Source organism: Colobus angolensis, unplaced genomic scaffold, assembly GCF_000951035.1.
Source record: "Colobus angolensis palliatus isolate OR3802 unplaced genomic scaffold, Cang.pa_1.0 Scaffold314, whole genome shotgun sequence".
NCBI classification, from domain to species: Eukaryota; Metazoa; Chordata; class Mammalia; order Primates; family Cercopithecidae; genus Colobus; species Colobus angolensis.
In genome coordinates this window covers 383916-408237 of record NW_012116422.1, presented here as the reverse complement: position 1 = coordinate 408237, position 24322 = coordinate 383916, and the positions used below count along the sequence as shown (strand labels likewise).

General features: G+C 35.4%; 1 protein-coding gene across 5 annotated transcripts in view; it reads left to right on the top strand.

The window, feature by feature from the left end:
- The window catches only part of RAPGEF6 (Rap guanine nucleotide exchange factor (GEF) 6), a 222103-nt gene that overhangs the window by 78161 nt on the left and 119620 nt on the right, over positions 1–24322 (top strand). For all 5 annotated transcript variants that reach the window (XM_011951038.1, XM_011951041.1, XM_011951037.1 and 2 more), the window contains exons 5-6: positions 6107–6176; positions 19991–20134. In XM_011951038.1, coding sequence (XP_011806428.1) covers positions 6107–6176; positions 19991–20134 — 214 coding nt within the window. The remainder of the gene's footprint in view (positions 1–6106; positions 6177–19990; positions 20135–24322) is intronic.

Below are 24322 nucleotides of genomic sequence, written 5' to 3'. Positions count from 1 at the left end.
AAGAGATTATCAGGTTCTATGACAATTCAAAATCCTATTATATGCTGTCTACAGGAAACACACTTCAGCTGTAAAAGCACAAATAAGTTGAAAAGGATTGAGAGATATACCAGGCAAACTGTATTCATGAGAGAACTAGAGCCTGAGTCAAAATAGGTTTTAAGACAAGAAATATTAGAGACCAGGAGCAAAATTTCATAGTGTTAAAAGGATTAATACATTAGAAATACATAGCAATTTTTGTTGTATATTTAACAGCAGAGCTTCAAAATATATGAAGTAAAAACTGACAGAATTGAAAGGATTAGTAGGAGTTCAACAGTTACAGTTTGTGATTTCAAAAGTCTTTCAATAGTAGAACCACTAGACTGAAAATTAGTAAAGGTAGAGCTTGAAGAGTATTACCAACCACTTTGATCTGATATATAATCTTTTTTTCAAGATTTATGGGCCATTCTCCAGATAGGGCATATAATCTAGGAACATAACACAAATTCAGTACATTGAAAAGAATGAAATCATTTGAAGTTTGTCCACTGACTACGATGGAATTCCATTATAAATCAGTATCAGAAAGAAATATGAGAATTTAGATAACATATTTATAAATGGACCAAGGACGACTTCACAAGAGAAATTAGAAGAAAATATTTTGAACTCAGTGGAAGTGAACCCACATTAAAATTTATGGGATGCAGCTAAAGCAATACTTTCAGGGAAATTTAGATCATGTTTATGAGAAAAAAATGGTTTTGATCCAGTCATCTTAAGTTTCCATCTTATGAATGAAAAGAACAGAATATACTCAAAAGCAAGCTCAAGAAAGGTTCCAGTGGAAATCAGTGAAATAAACACAAGAAAAATAATAGAGAAACATCATTGAAACACAAAGTTGGTTCTTTCAAAAGGTTAACAAAAGTTAATAAACTTTGAGTTAGACTGACCATGAAAAAAAAAAAAAAGATGCGAATTTCCAAAATCAGGCATAAAAGAGGGGACGTTACCATCCTAAAGAAAAATATTACAAAGGATTTTTTGTGTGTGTGTGTGTGTGTAGAGACAGAGCTTTGCTCTTGTCACCCAGGCTGGAGTGCAATAGCATGATCTTGGCTCACTGCAACGTCCGCCTCCTGGGTTCAAGTGATTCTCCTGCCTCAGCCTCCTGAGTAGCTGAGATTACAGGTGCATACCACCACGCCCAGATAATTTTTGTATCTTTAGTAAAGACGGGATTTCACCATGTTGGCCAGGCTGGTCTCGAGCTCCTGACCTCAGGTGATCCACTTCGCCCAGCCTACAAAGGAAATTTATGATCAACTTGCTATCAATAACTTGGGCAAATCTTGCGAAGACATACATAACAAAAAAAGGCTCAAAAAAAAAAAAAAAAGAAACTGAGTACAGAGAGCAGTGTAGACCCAGATAACTTTACAGCTGAATGTTTTCAAACATAAGAAGCATTATTACTTACATTCCAAAAGAGTTTGTATTAGGGTAAGGGTACAGAAAATGCTTTCAGCTAATTTCTATGAGTCCAGTGTTACTGCTGCCAGTAGTAGGCAAAGATCACAAGAAAAGAAAATTCCAGATTATTATTCCTCATGAATATACATGCAGAAATTGTTACCAAATAACAGGAAACGGAATCCTGGTTTATATTTAAAGTATTTTATACCATGACCAAGTTGGGATTATCCCAGAAATGGAAGGTTGGTTTGGCATTTGTAAGTCAGTTCATATGATATACTTCATTAATAAAATAATAGGCAAAAACCACATGATCCTTTCAGTAAATGCAGAAAAAAAAACTGCATCTGGGAAAAATCAAACTCATTCAGGATAAAGTCTTTGAACAAACTAGACATACAGAAGGGAACTTTCTGATATAGGGCATGTCCAAAAATTTTATTGTTATATTTTAGTTTTAATTTTTAAATTTGTGTCTTTGATCCTTTTTTTTTTTTTTTTTTTTTCTTTTTTGAGACAGAGTCTCATTCTGTCACCCAGGCTGGAGTACAGTGGCATGCTCATGACTCACTGCAGCCTGGACCTCCCAGGTACAAGTGATTCTCCTGCCTTATCCTCCCGAGTAACTGGGACTTCAGGCATGTGCCATCATGTCGGGCTGATTTTTTTGTTTTTTGTAGAGACGAGGTTTCGCCATGTTGGCCAGGCTGGTCTCGAACTCCTGAGCTCAAGCTATCTGCTAGCCTCTGCCTCCCAAAGTGCTGGGATTACAGGCGTGAGCCACTATGCCCGACTCTGATCCACTTATAATTAATTTTTGTTTATGGTGTTATATTAAGAGCTCCATCCCTCACTGCGTTTGTTTCTTCTGTATTGGTATCTGGTTGTTCCCCACCATTTATAGGGAAGATTATCTTTTCCCATTGAATTCCTTTGGTACTTTTGCCAAAAATCAGTTGAACATGTATGTTTGGGTCTCCTTTTGTTCTCTCTATCCTGTTTTATTGATCTATAAGTTGATCAAATACCACATTGAGTATTCTAGCTTTAATAGTGTGTCAAAATCTGATATTATAAATATTTCAACTTTGTTCTTATTTTCCAAAGTAGTTTTAGCTATTTTAGGCTCTTTACATTTCCATGTAAATTTTAGGGTCATTATGTCAGTCCTCCAAGACGACTTTCTGGGATTTTTAGTGTGATTGTATTGAATTTGTAGAACACTTTGGAGAGAATTGCCATTTTAATGCATAAACAAGATATATCTCTTTTTAATCAGGTCTTCTTCAATTTTTCTCAGCATTGTTTCATAGTTTTTAAATTTGTAGCTTTGTAGAAGTCTTGTATGTATTTTGATAAATGTATCATTTTTATTCTATTTTTAATGGAGTCAAAAGATTTTATTTTCTGATTGTTGCTAATATACAATGAAACAATTGATTTTTGGGTATTGTGCTTGTATTCTTCAATCTTGCTAAATTAATATATTTCTGAAACTTTTTTATAGGATTCACTTTATATACAGTGAATTCACTTTATATAAACAGTAGTTCTAGGAACTCAAATAGTTGAGAGTTTTTCTTTATATTAGTGCCCCCCAGCTAATAAATTCAGAAAGAATGATCAAAATATAAAATACGTATTTTAATAGCTCTAATAACGCTTTCAATCTACATACTGATAAAAAAAGTGCTGAAACTAATAGATGGAGAATTGAGAGGAAACTTTATAAACGGTGGATCAAGTTGACACTGTCTGAAGCTACTCACCAATTTTAACATTACTGGTAAATGGAACAAACAGACCTTATGTGTCTGCATATGATTTGATAGAATATTGCATTAGGTCTTTTTTATATCTCTCTGTTGTGGTCGTATTTATGAAACATACATAGAAATAGCTGTTATAATATTGTCTGTTGATTTCCATACTTCTGATAGTTCTGGGTCTGTTTTTATTGATTGATTTTTCTCTTGGTTGTGGATTATATTTTCCTGTTTCTTTGCATGCCTGGTTTGTTGTTGTTGCTTGTTTCTTTATTGATGTCATTGTGAATTTTATGTCACTGGGTTCCAGCTTTTGCATCTCTTTAGGTAGTATTGGGTTTTGTTCTAATGTATAGTCTAGCTAATTGGAATCTATTTGATTATTTTTAGCTTTATCTTTTAAATGTGTTCACACAAGTTCAGCACTTTAGTGTGGGACTAATTTATTTTGTTACTAAGGAAATACATTCCTGAGGACCCTACCTAGAACCACATGTATTATGTCGTATTTCCTCTGTGACTCTTAGGTTTGTTCTCACATATCCACAGTACTCACTCATAGACTCAAGAGGACCTTTCTTCAAAGCATATATGCACACAAACGCTCCTGCATACTGTTAGGCACAATCTTCTTCTCTCTCTCCCCCTTTCTCTTTGCTGCTCCCTCTTTTCAGGAATACCGCCTTGCAAATTCTAAGCATCTTTCCCCTGTCATCGACACCCCAAAACGCTTAGCTTTTCAACTCACCAAAATTGTCAGGCTGTGTTAGGCTTCTCTATTCTTGCATTGTAGCCTAGAGCTTGCCTGTAGGTGGTAAAATGGTGTATTGCAAGAGTCATCTTAGTTTTTTGTTTCCTCCCTCAGGAATTACAGCCCTGCCCTGCCTTCTTTTTGGTGTCTTGAAATTGTTGTTGTATGTATTTTGTTTTGTTTTCTGTTTTTGTCCTCAGGTGGGAGAGTAAACCCAGTCCCTGTTACTCCATCTTGCATGAAAGCAAACTTTTACAGATTTGCTTTTTTAAATGTATTAGGTGATACAAGAATTTGGGGAAACAAAAGATAAAGATCTTCTGCTTAAGAAAATACAAGTGAGGCCTGGTGCAGTGGCTCACGCCTGTAATCCTAGCACTTTGTGAGGCCAAGGTGGGTGGATTGCTTGAGCCCAGGAGTTCAAGACCAGTATAGTGAAAATGATGAAACCCCTGACTCTACAAAAAATTTAAAAAATTTGCCAGGCATGGTAGTGCATGCCTGTAGTCCCAGCTACTTGGGCCTGATATGGTAAGATCACCTGAGCCCAGGGATGTCGAGGCTACAGTGAGCGGTGATTGCACCACTGCACTGCAGCCTGGGTGATCACAGAGTGAGACGCTGTCTCAAAAAACATAAGTGGTTTTTTGGTTATGTTCAAAAGTTACTTTGTTTGGATTTTGATTAGAATTTTGTTATTAACTATTATTTGTATAGAACCTTATACTTTGGGAAATTGACATTTTTAAATATTTAGTCTTCCCATAAAAGTATATGCTATGTTACTTTAAGCTTTGTTTCTAGCCCATCAGTGAAGTTGTATAATTTTCTTTATAAATGGTTTATTTATTTATTAGATTTTTCTTGGTATTTTCTTTTGTTTGAATAATTAATGTTTTTTTTTCTGTTTGGTTATTTTGGAGTAATATTTATGTATTTTATTTATTAACTGACACTGGCACTAAATTTTCATATTTAGTGAAATGAAATTTCATAATTTCATAAATTTTCATATAATGATGTTTTTGGTTGCTTTATCATTATTTTAAGTGCGCTCTGTATATTTCATATGTAAGTCATTTGTGTCTTGGTATAGTTGACAGGGTTTTTTTTTATTCTCCATTAAAAAAAATTCAGGTTATCTTTTAAAATGAAAATGTATCTTTTTCTCTGTGGTTGCTTTCTTTTTTGATATGCTGAGAAATCTTTCTCAGACCAAGAATATAAAAAACATTTATTTTAGTACTGGTCCAGCTTTAGTTTTTTCCAAAGAGCTGTGGCTCTAACACTTTCTTTTAAAAAGTCATCTTTGTATCTAACTACATTTCTTTATATATAGTTGGCACTTTATATCCATCATTAATTCAAGCAACTGCTGATCCTGAGGAAAAAAAAAGATGAATGATTGCATCTCTACTAAGCATATATTGACTTGTTTTGTTATTATTCCCTAAGCAATAAAGTATAACAACTATTTATGTAGCATTTCCCCTGTATTAGGTATTATTAAAAATCTCAAGTTGATTTAAAGCATATGGGAGGATGTACATAGGTTATATGCAAATGCTACATCATTTTATGTTAGGCGCTTGAGCATTGGTAGATTTTTGTATCCTTGGAGATTCTGGAACCAATCCCAGTTGGATACCAAGAGACTACTCAAGTGTGAATATCTTTTAAGGTTTTTTTATTTTTAATATCTGTTGTCTTAATACTGCTCCCAAAAGATTATAATAATTTACTTTTATAAAACATTGCCTAATCAGGTTATCACTTTTATGAGATTTTTATTAAGTGTATTTTTTTCCTTTGTTCAACATATATTGACAGATGTTAAAAATTTGAGATTAGATCGGTATCTTTTATAACTAATTTTAGGGACTAGTTAAAGGCAGAAGTTTAAAAAGAATTTTCATGTAGTATTATATTGAGATCTGTTATGTCTGGGAAATTGAGAAAGTTTTCTTTTTTTTTTCCTTTCTTTTTTAGAAAATCTTAATATAAGTGACAGGATCAGAATTTCTTGGCTAACATCTCAGGGCTTTTTTTGTTGCTTTTTTTCCTATATTGATATATTTTATTAATAACCTTTGCTAAAGAAATTGTTTTTCTGTTTTTATAGTTTTGGTAAGCAGTTTGGAGGAAAAAGAGGATGTGATTGTCTTGTATTAGAGCCTTCAGAAATGATTGTGGTAAGAACTTTAAAGAATGCTGAATTGTTTTTGATATGCTTCAGTTTTAACTTTAAATGTAGTAGGCTTTAAACGCTTACGGAGGTTTTATTACTATGACCTTTTAGAGATTTTATCAAGTAGCGTCAGAACCATCTACCAAGTTTATCTGTTTCTGTCTATTCAGACTTTTTTTGATCCTCAAGAGAGTGTGAAACATAATACACTTATATATAATTTGCAGATTTGATGTTTTTTACCCCTTCTACCAGAAAACTAAAAATTTTTAAAAGGGGGTCATGAGTTTTCAAGTGACTTTTTTTTGTTTTTTTTTTTTTGAGACAGTGTTTTATTCTTGGTGCCCAGGCTGGAGTGCAGTGGTGCAGTCTTGGCTCACTACAACCTCCACCTCCCGGATGTAAGCAATTTTCCTGCCTTAGCCTCCTGAGTAGCTGGGATTACAGGCACCTGGCACCATGCCCAGCTAGTTTTTGTATTTTTTAGTAGAGATGGGGATTTCACCATGTTGGCCAGGCTGGTCTCGAACTCCTGACCTCAGTTGATGCACCTCCTCGGCCTCCCAAAGTGCTGAGATTACAGGCGTGAGCCACCGCGGCCAGCCTCAAGTGATTTCTTCTTTCCCATTCAGTTTCACTTTTTCAGTAAACTTTGAATTCTGTAGTCTGTGCCCGAGACTAGAGAGAATGAAGTAGAGAAAAGTAAAAAGACATATGATTAGATCCAAGTAAGAAATGGTCTTAGTGTTTTCACTTTTTAATTATTTGAGATAAGTTTTTATTTAAGGAATAATTCTTTATTTTTTCTTAAAAGAGCTAAGTAGTTGATCTAACTTTAGAATATGGTTTTTGTTTGGTTGGTTTTTGTTTTGTTTTTTAAGTATTAGAAGAATCAAGAACACAGCTTGCTTTTACCTTTTTCTAAGATGACCTTACTAGAAAATAGCATATACTGAGTGGACTTATTGTCCTACTAGGATCTCATGTAGATGACCATGTCATCTGATTAGATTTGAACTGTCAAGAAGAGAAATTGAATTCTTAATGTAAGGGCTTAAAACTAAACTACTTTTCCATTTCGTGGTGCTATAGTCAGATATCTTCAAATATTTTGTTTTCTCTTTCCTAAACTGGATCATCTATATAACCATGAACTCACTATCCCTAATTTTATGTGAGCAACTGGATTTTAAGCTCTTACAGGGCAAAGATTATGTCTTATTGTATCTCCCAGAGTATTGCAGAGTGCTGCCTGCAAAGTAAGTATTCAGTAAATGTTTCTTGAATTCAAGTTTGTTCAAGGATGGAGTATGTATTGTTTCAAATTTGTTTTCTTTAAGCACTGAATATATGGGATTCCTATTAGAGCCTCAGAATTCTTTCTTTTAAATGTATGTATTGAGGAACATGGCAAGGAAACTGCCCAGGCAGTATTGATTTTTCTCACTTTTTAGTTGTATTTTGTATTTCTCATACTGTATGCAAAAGAAATACTGCTTTTACTTCAGTGTTATACATCCTGTTTTAGTGCTTATTTTACATACTTTATGTAATATTTGCATATGAGGAGGAAGAAAAGGAGAAATTTATAGGCATAGCTATAAATGACATTGTTGGTGCAATTGATGAATTCAAAATATGGACTGCAGATTGGATAATATCAAATTCCCTGAGTTTGATAACCATATTGTGGTTCTGTAAGACAAAGTCCTTATTGTTAGCAAATACATGTTGACGTATTTTGGGTTCAAGAAGCATGATATCTCCAAATTATTCTTCAGTATTTCAGAAAAACAAGTATATAAAATAAAAAGTCACATCAAGTTACATATATTTATGGCTGGTAGTTTTTAAATTTCAAAAATTTAATTTATTGATTGGTATAATTTTAAATGCTTTATGAGTTATAGGAGAAAACAATCCAAAATAGATGAAATTTTTCAGAATTGAAAAATGGTCAAATGATTTTGTCTGTTTGTACAGATTTGAATAACTCCACTGGTGATTGGAAATGTCTGTTACTGAACACATTCTTGATCACCTAATAAGTTAGTCATCTTAATCTGACACATTATAAAGTAATCTCCTTGTTTTAACTTCTTTTTTTTTTTTTAAAAGAAACAGAGCCTTGCCCAGAGTGGAGTGCAGTGGTGCAGTAGCTCACTGCAGCCTTGAACTCCTGGGCTCAAGTGAGCCTCTCTCCTCAGCCTCTCAAGTAGCTGGGACTACAGATGCATCCCACCATACCAGCTAATTATTTGTTGTTATTGTTGTTGTTGTTGTAGAGACAGCCTTGCTATGTTTCACAGGCTGATCTCGAACTCTTGACCTCAAGTAGTCCTCCCACCTCAACCTCCCCAAGTGTTGGACTTATAGGTGTGAGCGACCATGCCTGGGCCAAAGTATACTTTTAGGCAAGAAGCGTTATTTAATGTAAGAATGGTACTGTATAGTGATAAAAGGTTAACTGTATCAAGGTTACACAATCCTGAAGCTTTACATGTCTTCAAAATATATAAAACAAAAATTGTCCTTAGTAAAATCAGAACTAGACAAACTCACAATTACAGTGGGAGATTTTTATTTTTAGTTTTTTTTTGTGATGAAGTTTTGCTCTGTCGTCTAAGCTCGAGTGCAGTGGCACAATCTCAGCTCACTGCAACCTCTGCCTCCCAGGCTTAAGTGATTCTCCTGCCTCAGCCTCCCAGGTAACTGGGATTACAGGTGTGCCCCACCACACCCAGCTAATTTTTGTATTTTTAGTAGAGACAGTGTTTCGCCGTGTTGGCCAGGCTGGTTTTGAACTCCTGACCTGAGGTAATCCTCTTGTCTCGGCCTCCCAGAGTGCTGGGATTACAGGCATGAGCCACTGTGCCTGAACAAGAGATTTTAATATACCTCCGAAGTAACTGACAAAACCACCACCACGAATCAGTGAGGATATTGAGGATTTGAACCTCATCATGTACACATTTTACCTAAGAGACATACAGGGAACACTACACCTATCAACAACAGACTGTGCCTACTTTTCAAGTGTGCTTGGAATGTTTTTTAAATTTGACCATATACTGGGACAAGAAGCAAGTCTCAAAATTTCAGTATTTGAAATTTTATAGTTTCTGACCACCATGAAATTAATTTAAAAGCCAATTATAAAAACACAGCTAAAAAAAATACAAATTCTGAAATTCAGGCATATGCTCTAAATTGCTTGTAAAAGAAAGAAGAATTAGTTAGAAAATTAGAAAATATTTTAAATGAATAAATATGACCTATTAAAATGTGTAGAATTCAGTGTAAGCCTTTCTTGTTGTGAAATTTAAGCCCTAGTAGTATAAGAGCAAAGGCTGACAGTAAAGTGTTCATGTCAGGAAATTAAAAGAGCAGCATATGAATAGAAATCACAAGCCAAGAAATAATAAAGATCAATATAAAAATAAATATCAATGGCATAAAAGCAAACTTAGGATAGTGAGGATTGACAAAGGACAAGGTTGAGTCTCAGAAAAGACTAAGGAAATTGATAAACCCCTGTCAAAGATAATCAAAAATAAAACATGCCATACGATCAGTATCAGGAATGAAAAAGGATTCACTACTATGATCCAGCAAACATTTTTAAAATGCTAATAAAGGAGATGGTATGGAAAGCTTAAAGCTAGTAAGTTTGAAGTTTTAGTCAAATTCCTTAAAAAAAAAAAATCACCAAACTAGCACATACACACACAAATAGAAGATCTGCAGAGAAAGTGAATCTGTAATTATAAACATTTTCATTTAGAAATTCAGACCCATGTGGCTTCACTGGTAAATTTTTCCAAACATTTAAAGAAGAAATAATACTTAGCATCTAACAGGAAATAGAAAAAGATTAACTTCTTTGCCTTATTTTAGGAGCCTATTATAATGTTTATAACAGCCTAACAAGGGCATTATACAAAAGCAGTATTATAGGTTAGTATTTTTAAATAAAAATAAATGTAAAAATCTAAATATTTTAGGTAGTTGAATCTCAGTATACATACAAAGGATAAAACAACATGACTACATTGAATTTAGTTCCAGAATCGCAAGTTGATTTAGCATTTGAAAATATGTGTGATTCACTACACTGATATAATTAGAGAAAAAAAATTGGGTAATAATTTCTGTAGATGCAGAAAAAGCTCTTGATAATCAAAACCCACTCATGATTTTAAAAGCTTTTAGCAAGCTAGGAAGAGAATGAAACCTTTATAACGTAATTGTTACCTGCAGAAACCCTATAATAAACATTGAAAACTTTCTCCCAACATTTGGGATTATATGAAGAAAGCTCACCATACCAAAACTATTGGCTAGGAGATGCATTTAGGCAGGGGAAGAAAGAGATTGGAAAAAAATGTAAAACTGCGATTTACAGATGACATAATTTGTATGTAGAAAACCCCAAATAACCTAAGTGTGAACTTTTGAAATTTATGTCATTTCAGCAAGGTCGTTGAATACTTTTTCATACATAAAAATCAATTGTATTTCTCCTTACAAGCAAGTAGAAAATTGAATTTTATAAACATACCATTTATGAACATCAAGACCGTCTATATACATCAGATTAAATCTAAAAAAAAGTTGTAGGAGACCTTTACACAGAAAACCATAAACAGTTGTTTTTAGATCTTCTTTAAATCAGTTGAGACAATATTTTTAAGATATAACTTATCTCAAAATTTGTCTAAAATTTAGTGCAATTCCCATCATAATCCCAGGATATTTTTAAAATAGGGGTAAAGAAATTGATCTGTAACATATGTCACGTAAGGGAAGAAGAATACATTTACAAAAACTGTATGAAAAATACTTAAGCTGGGTGTCGTGACACACATCTGTAGTCCCCATTATTCCTGTCTGTGAATAGCCACTGCACTTCAGCCTGGGCAACATAGACTCCATCTATAAAACCAACAAACAAAACACTTAAGATTAAACTTAACAAATGTGCAGAAACAATGTGTTTACCCCTGAAATAAAAAAATTAAGCTTGAGCAAAAAAAGAGATGCCATGTTCTTAGGTATGGAGTTACCAGAATAAGGATATTACTTTTTGTTAGTTTACCTTATGAATATAATGAAATCCCAGTGAAATATACCATCAGGTATAGTGTTTATTTTGTGTTTTGCATTTTATATCATTTAAAAGAATAAAAAAGCAAGGAGAACTAGAAGAAACCTGAGAAAGAAAAGCAATTTTAGGGGAGCCATGTAAATATTTTTATATACTAAAAACAATTCAAAAGGAGAAAAAATTTACTCTTTCCCCCAAAAAACAAAATACGTGATTTTAATATATGTAAAATTTTGGTATAATTCCACGAAGAATTATTATTTCTGGTGACTTTAAGAGACAGTATTTTACCTGTACATTCCTAATGTAGTATGTCCCCTAGCACAGAAAGAGCCAGTTGTCTCATTGTTGGTGTTACTAGTGGTCTTTTTTTAATATTATTATTATTTTTGAGATGGAGTCTCGATCTGTCGCCCAGGCGGGAGTGCAGTGGCGTGATCTCAGCTCACTGCAACCTCCACCTCCTGGGTTCAAGTGATTCTCCTACCTCAGCCTCCCGAGTAGCTGAGATTACAGGCACATGCCACCACTCCCAGCTAATTTTTATATTTTTAGTAGAGTTGGGGTTTGACCATGTTGGTCAGGCTAGCCTCAAACTCCTGACCTCAGGTGATCCACCCATCTCAGCCTCCTAAAGTTCTGGGATTACAGGCGTGAGCCACTGAGCCCAGCCTACTAGTGGTCTTTTTACAGTTTTCTGTACAGTCATGCACTGCAGAGCAATGTTTTGGTTATGACCGATCACATGTATGACAATGGTTCCATAAAATTATAATACTGTGTTTTTACTGTACCTTTTCTGTGTTTCGATACACAGATACTTAACATTGTGTTATAATTGCCTACGGTGTTCAGTACAGTAACATGCTTTACAGGTTGGTAGCTTGGGAGCAATAGGCCATACTGTATAGCCTGGATAAGTAGTAGGCTGTACTGTCTATGTGTAAGTGCACTCTGTGATGTTCACACAATGACAAAATTGCCTAACAACTAATTCCTCAGAATGTATCCTTATCGTTTAAGTGACACATGGCTGTGTGTGTGTGTGTATAGATGCCCATTATATGTAACTAATTATAATTAATTTAACATAACACATATACATAAATCTATACATATATATAAATATTAGTATTCAAATTAGTATCCAAGGTGATGGAACCAGGATGTTAGTGGTAATGTTGATTTTGTTAATTTAAAGCAATTATATATGTGTGGGTAATATTTATGTATAAATTATGAAAAATTCTATATATTATGATACATGTAATTGGAAATAATTTAATTTTACAATTATAATTATAGTTAATATAACTAATAGATGCATAAATGAATGTCATTAGTAATCAAGATTTTTATTTTAGCATAAGAGTTGTGTAAAATTAAAGATGTTAAGAAAAACTCCAGTCTAAAACGTCAATAGGAAATGTCAGCATCAACACATGACTGTTTTTTTCTCTTAAAAGTATTTACCAAATTATTTCACCTTAAGAAGAAAAATGTGTTTCCTAGGGTTGTTCATTGCAAAAGCTTAGAAGCAGCAATATCCAAGTAGTTAAACCATTCCTAGTGGTTATAGAGCTCAGATTATGATGATAATAAGTAGGTGCCATTTCCCCACTAAAAGGATAACAAACCTTCGTTAAGTTAATTATTTGTAGCGGGTGTGGACACCAAGAAATGTATTAGATTGGGATTTCCTTCACCAGAAAGCAGAGAAATATTTAAAATTATTGGGCTTCTCTCAAAAGTATCAGGATTCTGTGAGTCTTAATACTTGGGGTCTTGACATGAGATTCTTTTTTACCTGGAAAGACTCTTCTATTTGTATTTGTTGTCATTGCTGATAGGTCTGAATTTAGTTCCACCACTGTATGTGCTTTGCATTTGTTCTTGTTTTTTCCCCTTTATTTTAAGTTCTTTTTTCCTTCCTCTCCTTCCCACCATACTCTTGGAGAAATAGTCTCTTCTTTTAGTGCTAATTCCGACTATTTTTAAATTCCTACTTAGACCAGGCACAATGGCTCCCTCCTGTAATCCCAGCACTTTGGGAGTCCCAGGCTGGTGGATCACCTGAGATCAAGAGTGCAAGACCAGCCTAGCCAACATGGTGAAACCCCATTTCTACTGAAAATACAAAACTTAGCCAGGTGTGGTGGGCATCTGTAATCCCAGCTACTCAGGAGACTGAGGCTGGAGAATCACTTGAACCCGGGACGTGGAGGTTGCAGTGGGCCAAGATTGTGCCACTGCACTCCAGCCTGGGTAACAGAGTGAGATTATGTCTAAAAACAAGAAAAAAAAAATCCTACTTAAAAACAGTTGAGGCTAACAAGTAGCTAAACTGATAAGAGTTTAATGGTAGTATCCAAATGTAATTCCTATTGTCCAGTATTTTAGCTTTGTGTATTCTGTAAATTTTGCCTTACTGTTTTATGCAGTCATTATTTATTCCTATTTAACCACGTATTTAATATTTTTTGCTTTTAATTCTTTCTTGTATATGAGACCGTCGTAATGGTAACACTTGTGTTATGTTTAAAGTACACCCATTAAAAATTCTTTCCTGAAGATCTTTTGTTGTTAAGTATCTCAGGTATTTTTTTCTTTTTTGTCTGAAAATAACTTTATTTTTCTTCATTCTTGGAGGATTGATTTGCCATTAATACAATTTTAGGAGGAGAATTATTTTTTATTAACACAATTAATACATTCTGTTGTTTTACATTCGTTGTTTTTTGAGGAGTCAGACGTTAATCTAATTGCCTTCCTGATCTCTTTTTTCTCTCTGGCTGCATTAAAAGTCTTCTGTTTATATTTTCTCTGTAATTTGGTATTGTAGTTTTTCATTATCCTGTTTTGGATTTTTTGGACTGCTTTGGGCATCAAAAATTCTTTTTTTCCTTAAATATTGTCTTGTTCTGTCACCTTCTTGAACTTTTTTTTTTCAACCTTTCATCTGTATATTCTTAGTTTTCTTATTTTTCACCTCTTCATGATGACTTTGTGCTGTATGTTGAGTAAATCTTCTGAATTTATCTTCCCAGTTTACTATACTCCCTTTTTAGTTGCATCTTAGTATGCCATTCAATTCCTTCCTCTCTCTCTTTGGTAATTTTATTGTCCCGTGTTTAATTTCATTGATCTTAACTCAGTTGTGTTGAGTCTGCCAATGAGCATGTCAAAGACATTCTTCATCTCTATTACTGTGTCTTTTGTTTCTAACATTTTCATTTTACTTTTATATTTTTCTTTTGTCTGCTAAAATTCTCCATCTATGTGTGTTGCCTGTACCTTTTCCAGTGAACCTATAACGTATTTAATCATAGTTGATTGAAATTCTCTGTCTGGTAGTTCCAGCATCAGGATCCACTCTAATTTTTGTAGACTGCTCTGTTGATTGCTTTGTCTCTTGGCAGTGCTTTTTGTTTGTTTGTTTTGTTTTTTGTTTTGTGTTGTTTTACCTTTTTTATGTGAGTTATAATTTTGGATTTAATGTTAGGCATCGGGTATAGGGCTATAGCTTTTAAGCCTAGAGATGAACGCATTTCTACTGGAGTTGAGCTAGGTTTGGATTCTCTTGCTGTTATGGTTGCCTTCAGCGCACCAGTGGTTTCAAATTTGTTTATTGTTACTTTGTCCTTGAGTTTGCTGGAAGATTTTTCTCAGTCAGTGTTCCTGCTCCACTCAGTTTTAGGCCTTCTCTGTGCTCTTGTGCTTCAGCAGGGTCTCTTCATGTTCTCATCTCTCCTCCAAATGTAGATTGCTATTGGTTGTTCCTCACTGCTTGCTAGCCTGGCAGTGGGGAGGAGGGCACTTAGGGCTTTTTGTCCTGGTCAAGCCTCACCTGCTTGGTTGCTGTTCATCATCTCTGGCTCATTTTCAAGTTTTCTTTTGTTTGAAAGTTTTTAAATTTTGGTTTTCTGTTCTCTAACACTTTCGGTATATTGGAGTATTTGCAAGTGTCATTCTGCTTTTTGGGGGGCTTATTTTTCATTATGTCTTGCTTCCTCACATGATTTTGATGTAGCTGGGATTTTTTTATGTTTGTCTATGAGTTCATATGTCTTGGAACTTTAGGTACGGTAATACTTTGAGGTTTATGTTAAAGTTGCATTTTTGTTGGCCTGGTACGGTGGCTCACGCCCAGCACTTTGAGAGGCTGAGGCGGGTGGATCACCTGAGGTCAGGAGTTTGAGATCAGCCTGGCCAACATGGTGAAACCCCATCTCTACTAAAAATACAAAATTTAGCTGGGCATGGTGGTACATGCCTGTAATCCCAACTACTTGGGAGCCTGGGGCAGGAGAATCACTTGAACCTGGGAGATGGAGGTTGCAGTGGGCCAAGATTGCACCATTGCACACCAGCCTGGGTGACAGGAGCAAAACTCCATTTCAAAAAAAAAAAAAATACCTGCATTTTTGTAAGGAAGTTTTGCATTTGTTGTTTCTGCTATTCTATGTTAATAGTGCTGAATGTCTTTCAGTTTACTTGCATGCTTGAGGTATTAAGAATTCAAACTACAGATCTGCATGAGGGTTGGCTTGTGGTTTTGAATTCTCAGGGGAAGGCACTTTTTGTTTAGTTGCTTCCCCTCTTCCCCTTTTCCCAGTGCCGGGCAAGTTTTCTTCCTGTCCCCTTCTGCTTATACCTTGCTTACCCTTGTAATGAGGATGTAGCTGTTTGGAATGAGCTTTATGAGTAGGTTTCTATTAGATTCCTCAGCTTTGGTAGAGTCTCTTGTTTCATCTCTTATCTCTCTCACTCCCTACAAACATCAGAGTGAAAAATCTTTAGAGTTTGACAGAAACTGTCCGGTAGATCAAGGACTTTATTGGTTTCCCAAGTTCAAGTATTTTTGCTTTCACATCATTCTTGGCCTTTGGATTCTGTACCTTTTGTGCCATTTCAGTTGTGTTTGTGGTTTTATTTTTTAAAAATCTTAACATTGTTTTTAATGCAGGCTTTAATGTTTTAAATACCACAATTAAGTTATGTTCAGTGGGAACTTTGTTAAGGGCATTTAATTCTTTATATTCCTGGAATAAAAGTCATGATTAGATTTTTTTTTGCATTTGGTACTTTTCCCAAGATTTTGAAACGTAGAAAGCCTTTTCCTAAATTTATTTTACTTCCATTTTTACTCTGTAAAACCTTTATTGTTTAAATCTCTGCATTGCTCAATAAGTGGTAGATATTAAAAGACCTAAGAATCATGTAATGTTGGACTTTTGCCTAAAGCAGATAATCCGTTTTATATTTTGGGATAGAGCAATATGAAGTTGGACTTTTTAGTCACACTTGGGTTTTGAGTCCTGATTCACCTACTTGTGTGAATTTACTTTTTTTTTTTTTTTTTTTGAGACGGAGTCTCACTCTGTCACCTAGGCTTGAGTGCAGTGACACGATCTCTGCTGACTGCAACTTCTGCCGCCTGGGTTCAAGCAGTTCTTCTGCCTCAGCCTCCCGAGCAGCTAGGATTACAGCGCCTGCCACCGTGCCTGGCGAATTTTTGTAGTTTTTAGTAGAGATGGAGTTTCACCATCTTGGCCGGGCTGGTCTTAAACTCCTGACCTCATGATTCACCTGCCTCGGCCTCCCAAAGTGCTGGGATTACAGGAGTGAGCCACCCTGCCTAGCCTGTGAATTAACTTTATGAGACTGTACCGTCTATACAATAGGAAAAGTAACTATGTAATAGGGTTATTGTGAGCCTTAAATGAGATAAGCTACAGTTTCTGGTATATGGCCTTGTGTATACCTTTTGAGGGCCTTATACATAATTCCAAGGACCTAATGTATTTGAGGCAAAAGGGAAAATTTAGTTAAACACCCATTTTGGCAAATGTCTTGAATATTAGGTGAACAAAGATGAATGTAATATTACATAATACAGTTCCTGCCTTAGAGAACTTGTTATCTTATTCGTGTTATCTTATTAGTGAGGTTGGTATGCTTAGTGCTATAGAAGGAATAATACCTTTCTGGAGTAGAGGAGGGATTGGTTGAACTAGGTCATAAGATGTAGGTAGAAGGCAAATATTGTTGGCAAAGACAGAATGGGCTTTTAGCCAGAAGTGACAGCTGCATATGTAAAGGTCTGAAGGCAGTAGAGAACATGTCCCATTTTTGAAAAGTCTAGGTGTGTATACACAATAAGCCAATTGAAGTCTGAGGAGTGGTATGTCTTTTGTGATTATGGAAGAGATGGCCGTTGAGATAGGTAGTGTCTAAATGATAGCATGTGAAGACAGAATGGGTATGATAACCCAAATTGAAGAAATAAGTTACTTGGCATAGTATTAGTTATTTATATATAGGGGCACAGGAATAGTCACATTGAGTTGGCTGCTACTTATTCTTGAATTCACACCTGAACAGAACAGATTAGATATCAACTCTTAGAAATCACTAGGAAATTTTGTGTATCTAATTAGAATTTTTATGGGAAAGCAAATAAGGGAGCAGCTTTTCCAGGATTGTACGTGTAAGATAAGGTGATAAAAGCATTTTGGGAATGGAGTTTATAATGACTTTGAATATCAAATGTAAGAGTTTAAAATTTATTTGGTGTCAACATTAGAAGTCCCTTGTGGCATTTTGAACAGGAAACCTGAGAAATGGTGATTATCTATAAAGTGATTTGTCTGACCATACAGGATAGAATTGGAGAGGAACATGCCTAAAGCAGCAGGATCACCTCTTGCTGTACTTTGGGACTGAGGTGATTAAGACTTGAATTAAGGAGAGGTGGTAATGGGAATGAAAGAGCATTATGGGAGGGATTTATAGAGAATTGACAATCTGAGAGAGAATTGAACTGAAGATTTGGAAGACAAGCAGGGTGCTGAGAATGTTGATATGATACAGTAGTCTCCCACACCCCCATATCTGCAGTTTCACTTTCCACATTTTCAGGACTGTGGTGCTGTTGAAAGAGAGAGGAGCTAAATGATGAGAACACATGGACGTATAGAGGGGAACAACACACACTGGGGCCTTTTGGTGGAGGGTGGGAGGAGGGAGAGGATCAGGAACAATAACTAATAGGCACTAGGCTTAATGCCTGAGTGCTGAAATAATCTGTATAACAAACCCCGTGACACAAGTTTACCTGCATAATAAACCTATGCTTGTACTGCTAAACTTAAAATAAAAGTTAAAAAAAAAAAAAAGAGAGACCATATTCATATAACTTATTTTTTTTTAAGAGATAGGGTCTTGGTGTGTTGCCCAGGCTGGATGTTAACTCCTGGGCCCAAGTGATCCTTTCGCCCCAGCTTCCCTGGTAGCAGGGACTACTGGCACTCGCCACTGCGCCTGCCCCCCCACATAACTTTTATTACAGCATATTATGATAATTATATTTTACTATTAATCTCTTTTGTGCCTAATTTATAAATTAAACTTTATCGTAGTTCTGTAAATATAGAAAAATACGTGGCATAGGTAGGATTTGGTACTGTCTGCAGTTTCAGGCATCTAGTGGAGATCTTGGAATGTCTCCCCCTCAGATAAGGGGACACCAGTGTGTTTGAGTGGGTGCCTAGGAAATTTTTGGTAATATCGAGAACTCTGACATTAGCAAAAAGAGCAGTTATAGGGGAAAACTAAAACCACCATTTGTTATTTATTAGATGTGAGCTTAGTTATACAGGTAGATTTTTAGAGCATATCAATATACCTTTATAAAAATAGTTAATTTAAAAAATCATGGTATAGTCTGTGATTGGACAGGCAGTGCAGTCTTGTATCAATGGCATAAGCTGTTGAGATAAATAGGTCTATATTTCTCCTCACCTTTAAAAAAAATTTTTTTTTAAATTTTTTGAGACAGGGTTTTTGTCCTGTTGCCCAGGCTAGAGTGCAGTTGTGCAGTCATAGCTAACAGTGGTTTTGAACTCCTGGGCTCAATCAATCCTCCCACCTCAGCCTCCTAAGTAGCTGGGACTACAGGTGCACACCACCATGCCTGGCTTATCTTTTCTCCCCCTGTAGAAATGTGATCTTGCTCTGTTGCCCAGGTTGCCAACTCACCTTTAATAAGTATCACTGTTGTGAGACTGGAATGTCACTAATATCTTTGGGTTTTTCTTTGTCTACAAGGTAGAGATAGTGATACCTGCTTACAGGGCTGTTGTGTGAACTAAGTACTTAATGTATATGCACGCTGGCCTATTTTAAACTCCTAACAAATGTTAATTTTCCATTTTATTATCTTACTTAGAAGATGCCAGCCTTACTTGTGGCTATTGTCATGCATTAAGTTAAAAATTAAAGAATATTGCATAAAGTTTTCTTGTTTTGCTTTTTAACAATTAACTAAAACCATAACCAGGATTGTTTGCTAAGTAAAATATGTTTATAATCAGGCATTTTGTAGTTAGAGGAACTCTGAAGTTGTAATTATTGAATATGTAGGTGTAGTTAACAGCCTTCATTTCTGGTAAGTGACTTTGCTTAGAGGATGTATATTTATGTGCACAAGAGAGACTGTTTCCTGGACGGAAACTGTGGTCTCCAGATCTTTATAATAACATCACCTTTAATCTTTAACTCATGAGCGTTGTGCTATACAGATGGTTTTCTTGAGGCAGTTTTTTATAAGAAGTAAATGAAGCTTCCTTATGAGCCTGTTAAGACTCCATAGACTGTCAATAATATGGAAAGATTTGATATTTAATCAGGAATATGGACGTGTGTTTCAGGTAGAGAATGCCAAAGATAATGAAGATAGTATTCTACAAAGGGAAATTCCTGCCAGACAATCCCGAAGAAGATTTCGAAAAATTAACTATAAAGGAGAGCGCCAAACCATTACTGATGATGTGGAGGTTAACAGCTATCTTTCTGTGAGTATATTTAGGAACACTTCATGAATCTTCCTTAATTTTCATATATAGTATCTTTACATGTATCTTTGGTAATAACACGCTGGGTTCTGTATGTAAAAGTTTGGGGCTGGTAAATATATAATCTTTTTCAATACTTCTGTTTGGTAAAATTGGTTAGGAATACTCTTACCAGTCAGAGTTCTGTTTTTGCTTTTTTGTTGTTTAAATAGTGAAAAAAGTTCTTAGGCCAGGTGCGGTGGGTCATGCCTGTAATCCCAGCACTTTGGGAGGCCTAGGCGGGCAGATCACAAGGTCAGGAGTTCAAGACTGGCCTGGCCAATATGGTGAAACCCCCATCTCTACTAAAAATACAAAAATTAGCTGGGTGTCGTGGTGCATGCCTGTAGTTGCAGCTACTCGGGAGGCTGAGGCAGGAAAATCGCTTGAACCCAGGAGACAGGGTTGTAGTGAGCCAATCAGCCTGTGCAACAAGAGCAAAACTCCATTGCAAAAAAAAAAGTAAGCTGTATCTTCAAAAGTCTTTAATTTTGTAGTTGTGAATAGCTTCTTTTTAGACTGAAAAGTAGTTAAATCAAGAAATAAGGGTAATCTAAAAAAATCATGTGTATTTTTGAGGGGAGAGGTTTCATAGTTACCAATTTCCAAAGTACGATTTCTAGAATATTAAAACAATTAGTACGGAGCATTTCCTCTTGTTTGCATGTGTTAAAAATAATAATAAAAAGGATGATTGATTATAGTGAAATTCCCAAGGATGTGTTTAGTTCTTTTAATTGTTTTAAACAGGTATTTACTCATTCCATGTTAGGTGTTAGGAATAAGAAAGATTGTTTAGAGAGCTGTTTGTACTGGAATAAGTGTTAGAATTAAGACAGCTCTGGCCAGGCGCGGTGGCTCAAGCCTGTAATCCCAGCACTTTGGGAGGCCGAGACGGGCGGATCACGAGGTCAGGAGATCGAGACCATCCTGGCTAACACGGTGAAACCCCGTCTCTACTAAAAATACAAAAACTAGCCGGGCGAGGTGGCGGGCACCTGTAGTCCCAGCTACTCGGAGGCTGAGGCAGGAGAATGGCGTAAACCCGGGAGGCGGAGCTTGCAGTGAGCTGAGATCAGGCCACTGCACTCCAGTCCGGTCGACAGAGCAAGACTCCGCCTCAAAAAAAAAAAAAAAAAAAAAGACAGCTCTAATATTTGTCGCACAGGGTTTCACCATGTTAGCCAGGGTGGTCTCGATCTCCTGACTTCATGATTTGCCTGCCTCGGCCTCCCAAAATGCTGGGATTACAGCCATGAGCCACAGTGCCCAGCCTTTTCCTTATTTTTAAAAAATTAAGGTGCTAAGTGCAATGTATGCCCACATTTTCATTTCTATAGAAAAAATGTCAAGAGGTAGAATTAATAAATGAATCTTTAATTGTAATATTTGGTTTTCCTTGTATGAGCTAGAGTGCATACATTGTGTGTGTTTTGATTGCTTGCTCATTCTAGTCTCAACTTCAGTATCTTCTTTTCTCACATTTTTTTGGTGTGCTGTCATGAATCCTAGACAGATTTCATATTTTCTTTATTAACTGTGGGCCATGCTTGTGAGTCATTTGCTTTTAGCCCTCCTCTGTACTGAGAGTTGTCGTCTTCTAGATATACTGATTTCCTGGGATCAGAAAGAGCAATAGGCATACTCCTCATGGATTCCATTTGTTTGATAACGCTGAGTATAGGGGCATTTTTACATGTATACCTAGTGTTAGATGGTGATCCTACTAAGTACTGTCAAGAGTTTGACAAATCATGAAAAGGAGAAATTGATTTATTTTAGACAAAACTGATTTATTAACTATGAGACTGGGTTAGAGAAGCTTTTTGGTCATGTTATGTACATGAGCTGTTTCTTGAATTAATGGAGTCATTTTTTCCTAAAAAGGATATATTTCAGTTAACTTAGAAAATACAGTATTGAAGGTTTCATTTACTTTTAATTAATGCCACCAATTATGTAACACCTGTGCGTCTGGCCAGTGTCCTACAATGTTGGCAGTTGGTCTAGGTAAGGATGCTATGTAGCAAAAATCTTAATCATGTTTATGAGAGCAGCAAGAAGAGAATTGGTTTAATGGCCTTGATAGGGTTCTTTATGTCTTTTGTTCTATTATCAGCAATTCAGAGAGAAAAAGATCAGGAGGAATCATTTCTTCTTTTAGACAACAGTGGAAATTTGAGTTTGTTTTTTCCCTTAGTGTGTAAACCATCATCTACTTTTTCTTGCTAGAGTGTTGAAGAGTAAAAAAAATTTAAAGATGTTACTGTTGTTTATCGTAATTATTCTTTAGTACCCAACTTGTACAAGGGTTTGTATTAAAGATTTTGCGTGTATTTTATTTTCTAACTAAATTCTTAGAATGACTGAAAAAGATGATTTATTCATATGAAATATTTTTATAGTTTTGTTGTTTTACTGCTTTGTATAAACATGAGCCCTAATCTTAATGTGACTTTTTTTAATGTACAGTGAGCACTTCTGTAATAGTAATAACATTTTTGAAGCCCTGTTGAGTATTGCTCTTGAGTTTGCAACAATTTTTTTGATACAATTTCTTATCACTTTATTGAGATACTATTAAAGTTAATGCATTACTCATATTTTAAGTGCACACTTTGGGCCAGGTGCGGTGGCTCATGCCTGAAATCCCAGCACTTTGGGAGGCCAAGGCAGGCAGGTCACTTGAGATCAGGAGTTTGAGACCAGCCTGGCTAACATGGTGAAACTCCATCTCTACTAAAAATACAAAAAATAGCTGGACATGGTGGCACTTGCCTATAGTCCCAGCTACTCGGGCGGCTGAGGCAGGAGAATCACTTGACCCCGGGAGGTGGAGGTTGCAGTGAGCCAAGGTCATGCCACTGCACTCCAGCTTGGGCTACAGAGTGAGACTCTCTCAAAAAAAAATAAAATTTTTTAATGAAATTTTGATTTTGATCAATTTTGACATATGTATAATAAACTTTTGAAACCATCACCATATTCAAGATTATGATTACTTCCATCACCCTAAAGTTTAGGGTTGTCTCCCTTTGTAATTCATCTTTTCTAAATCCCCATCTTCAAGTAACCATTTATCTACTTTCTGTCACTGTGGATTAATTTTAGTTTCTAGAATTTTATGTAAATGGCATCATATAATGTGAATTTTTGGGGGGTGGGCTTCTTTCACTTATTATAATGATTTTGAGACCATTCCCTGTTGTGTGTATCAATTGTATTTTTTCCCCTCTCTTATTGGTGTGTATTACTTCATTATATGAATATACCACAATTTGTTTCTCTGTTTGCCAGTTTATGAATATTTACATTGTTCCAGTTTTGAGCAATTGCAAATAAAGCTACTATGAACATTTATGTACAAATCTTTGTTGATACATATACTTCCATGTCTCTTAGGTTAATACCCAGGAGTGGGTGACTGGTCGTATGGCAAATGTATGCTTAATTTTATAAGAAACTACCAAAATTGTTATTTAGTGTGGCTGTTGCATTTTACATAATTTGTGTTCTTTGAAAATGACAGTTACCACATCCTCACCAACACTTGGTATTGTCAGATTTTATTATTATTTTTTAAAATTTTAATAGTTATATAGTGGTATCTCATTTTGATTTTAATTTACATATCCCTGATGACTTACAGTGTTGAGCCTCTTTTCATGTTCTTATTAGTCATTTGTATATTCATATTCCTTTGTAAAATATTCAAATATGTTTAGAGTTTACAACAAATTTAAATGTCTTCGTATAGTCTCAGAAATTTCAGAGCTTTGATCTTTGAGTCAGATGACTTTGGTATTTAGATAGCAGAAAGGTGATCAAGAGCAATATTTAGTGAGCAGGATGAGTAATCAAGCCAAGTATAAAAAGTCCAGTATTTAGATGAGCCATCTATCTTGAATTCTTGCTTCACTAACTGAATGCTGACAGTTCATCTAAATCTTTGGTGCTTCACCTCTAAAAATGAGGATATTGTAATACCAGGTTTGCCTGTCTTAGTGGGGGGTGGTTGAAATTTTTAGAACATGTGTGTATATTCACAGTCTAATCAGTCAATAATATCTACAGATTCTTCCTTTCACTTGTTTCAGAATTTGTGCTTTTCACTTAATTGGCCCATATCATTTCTTTACTGTTCACCTT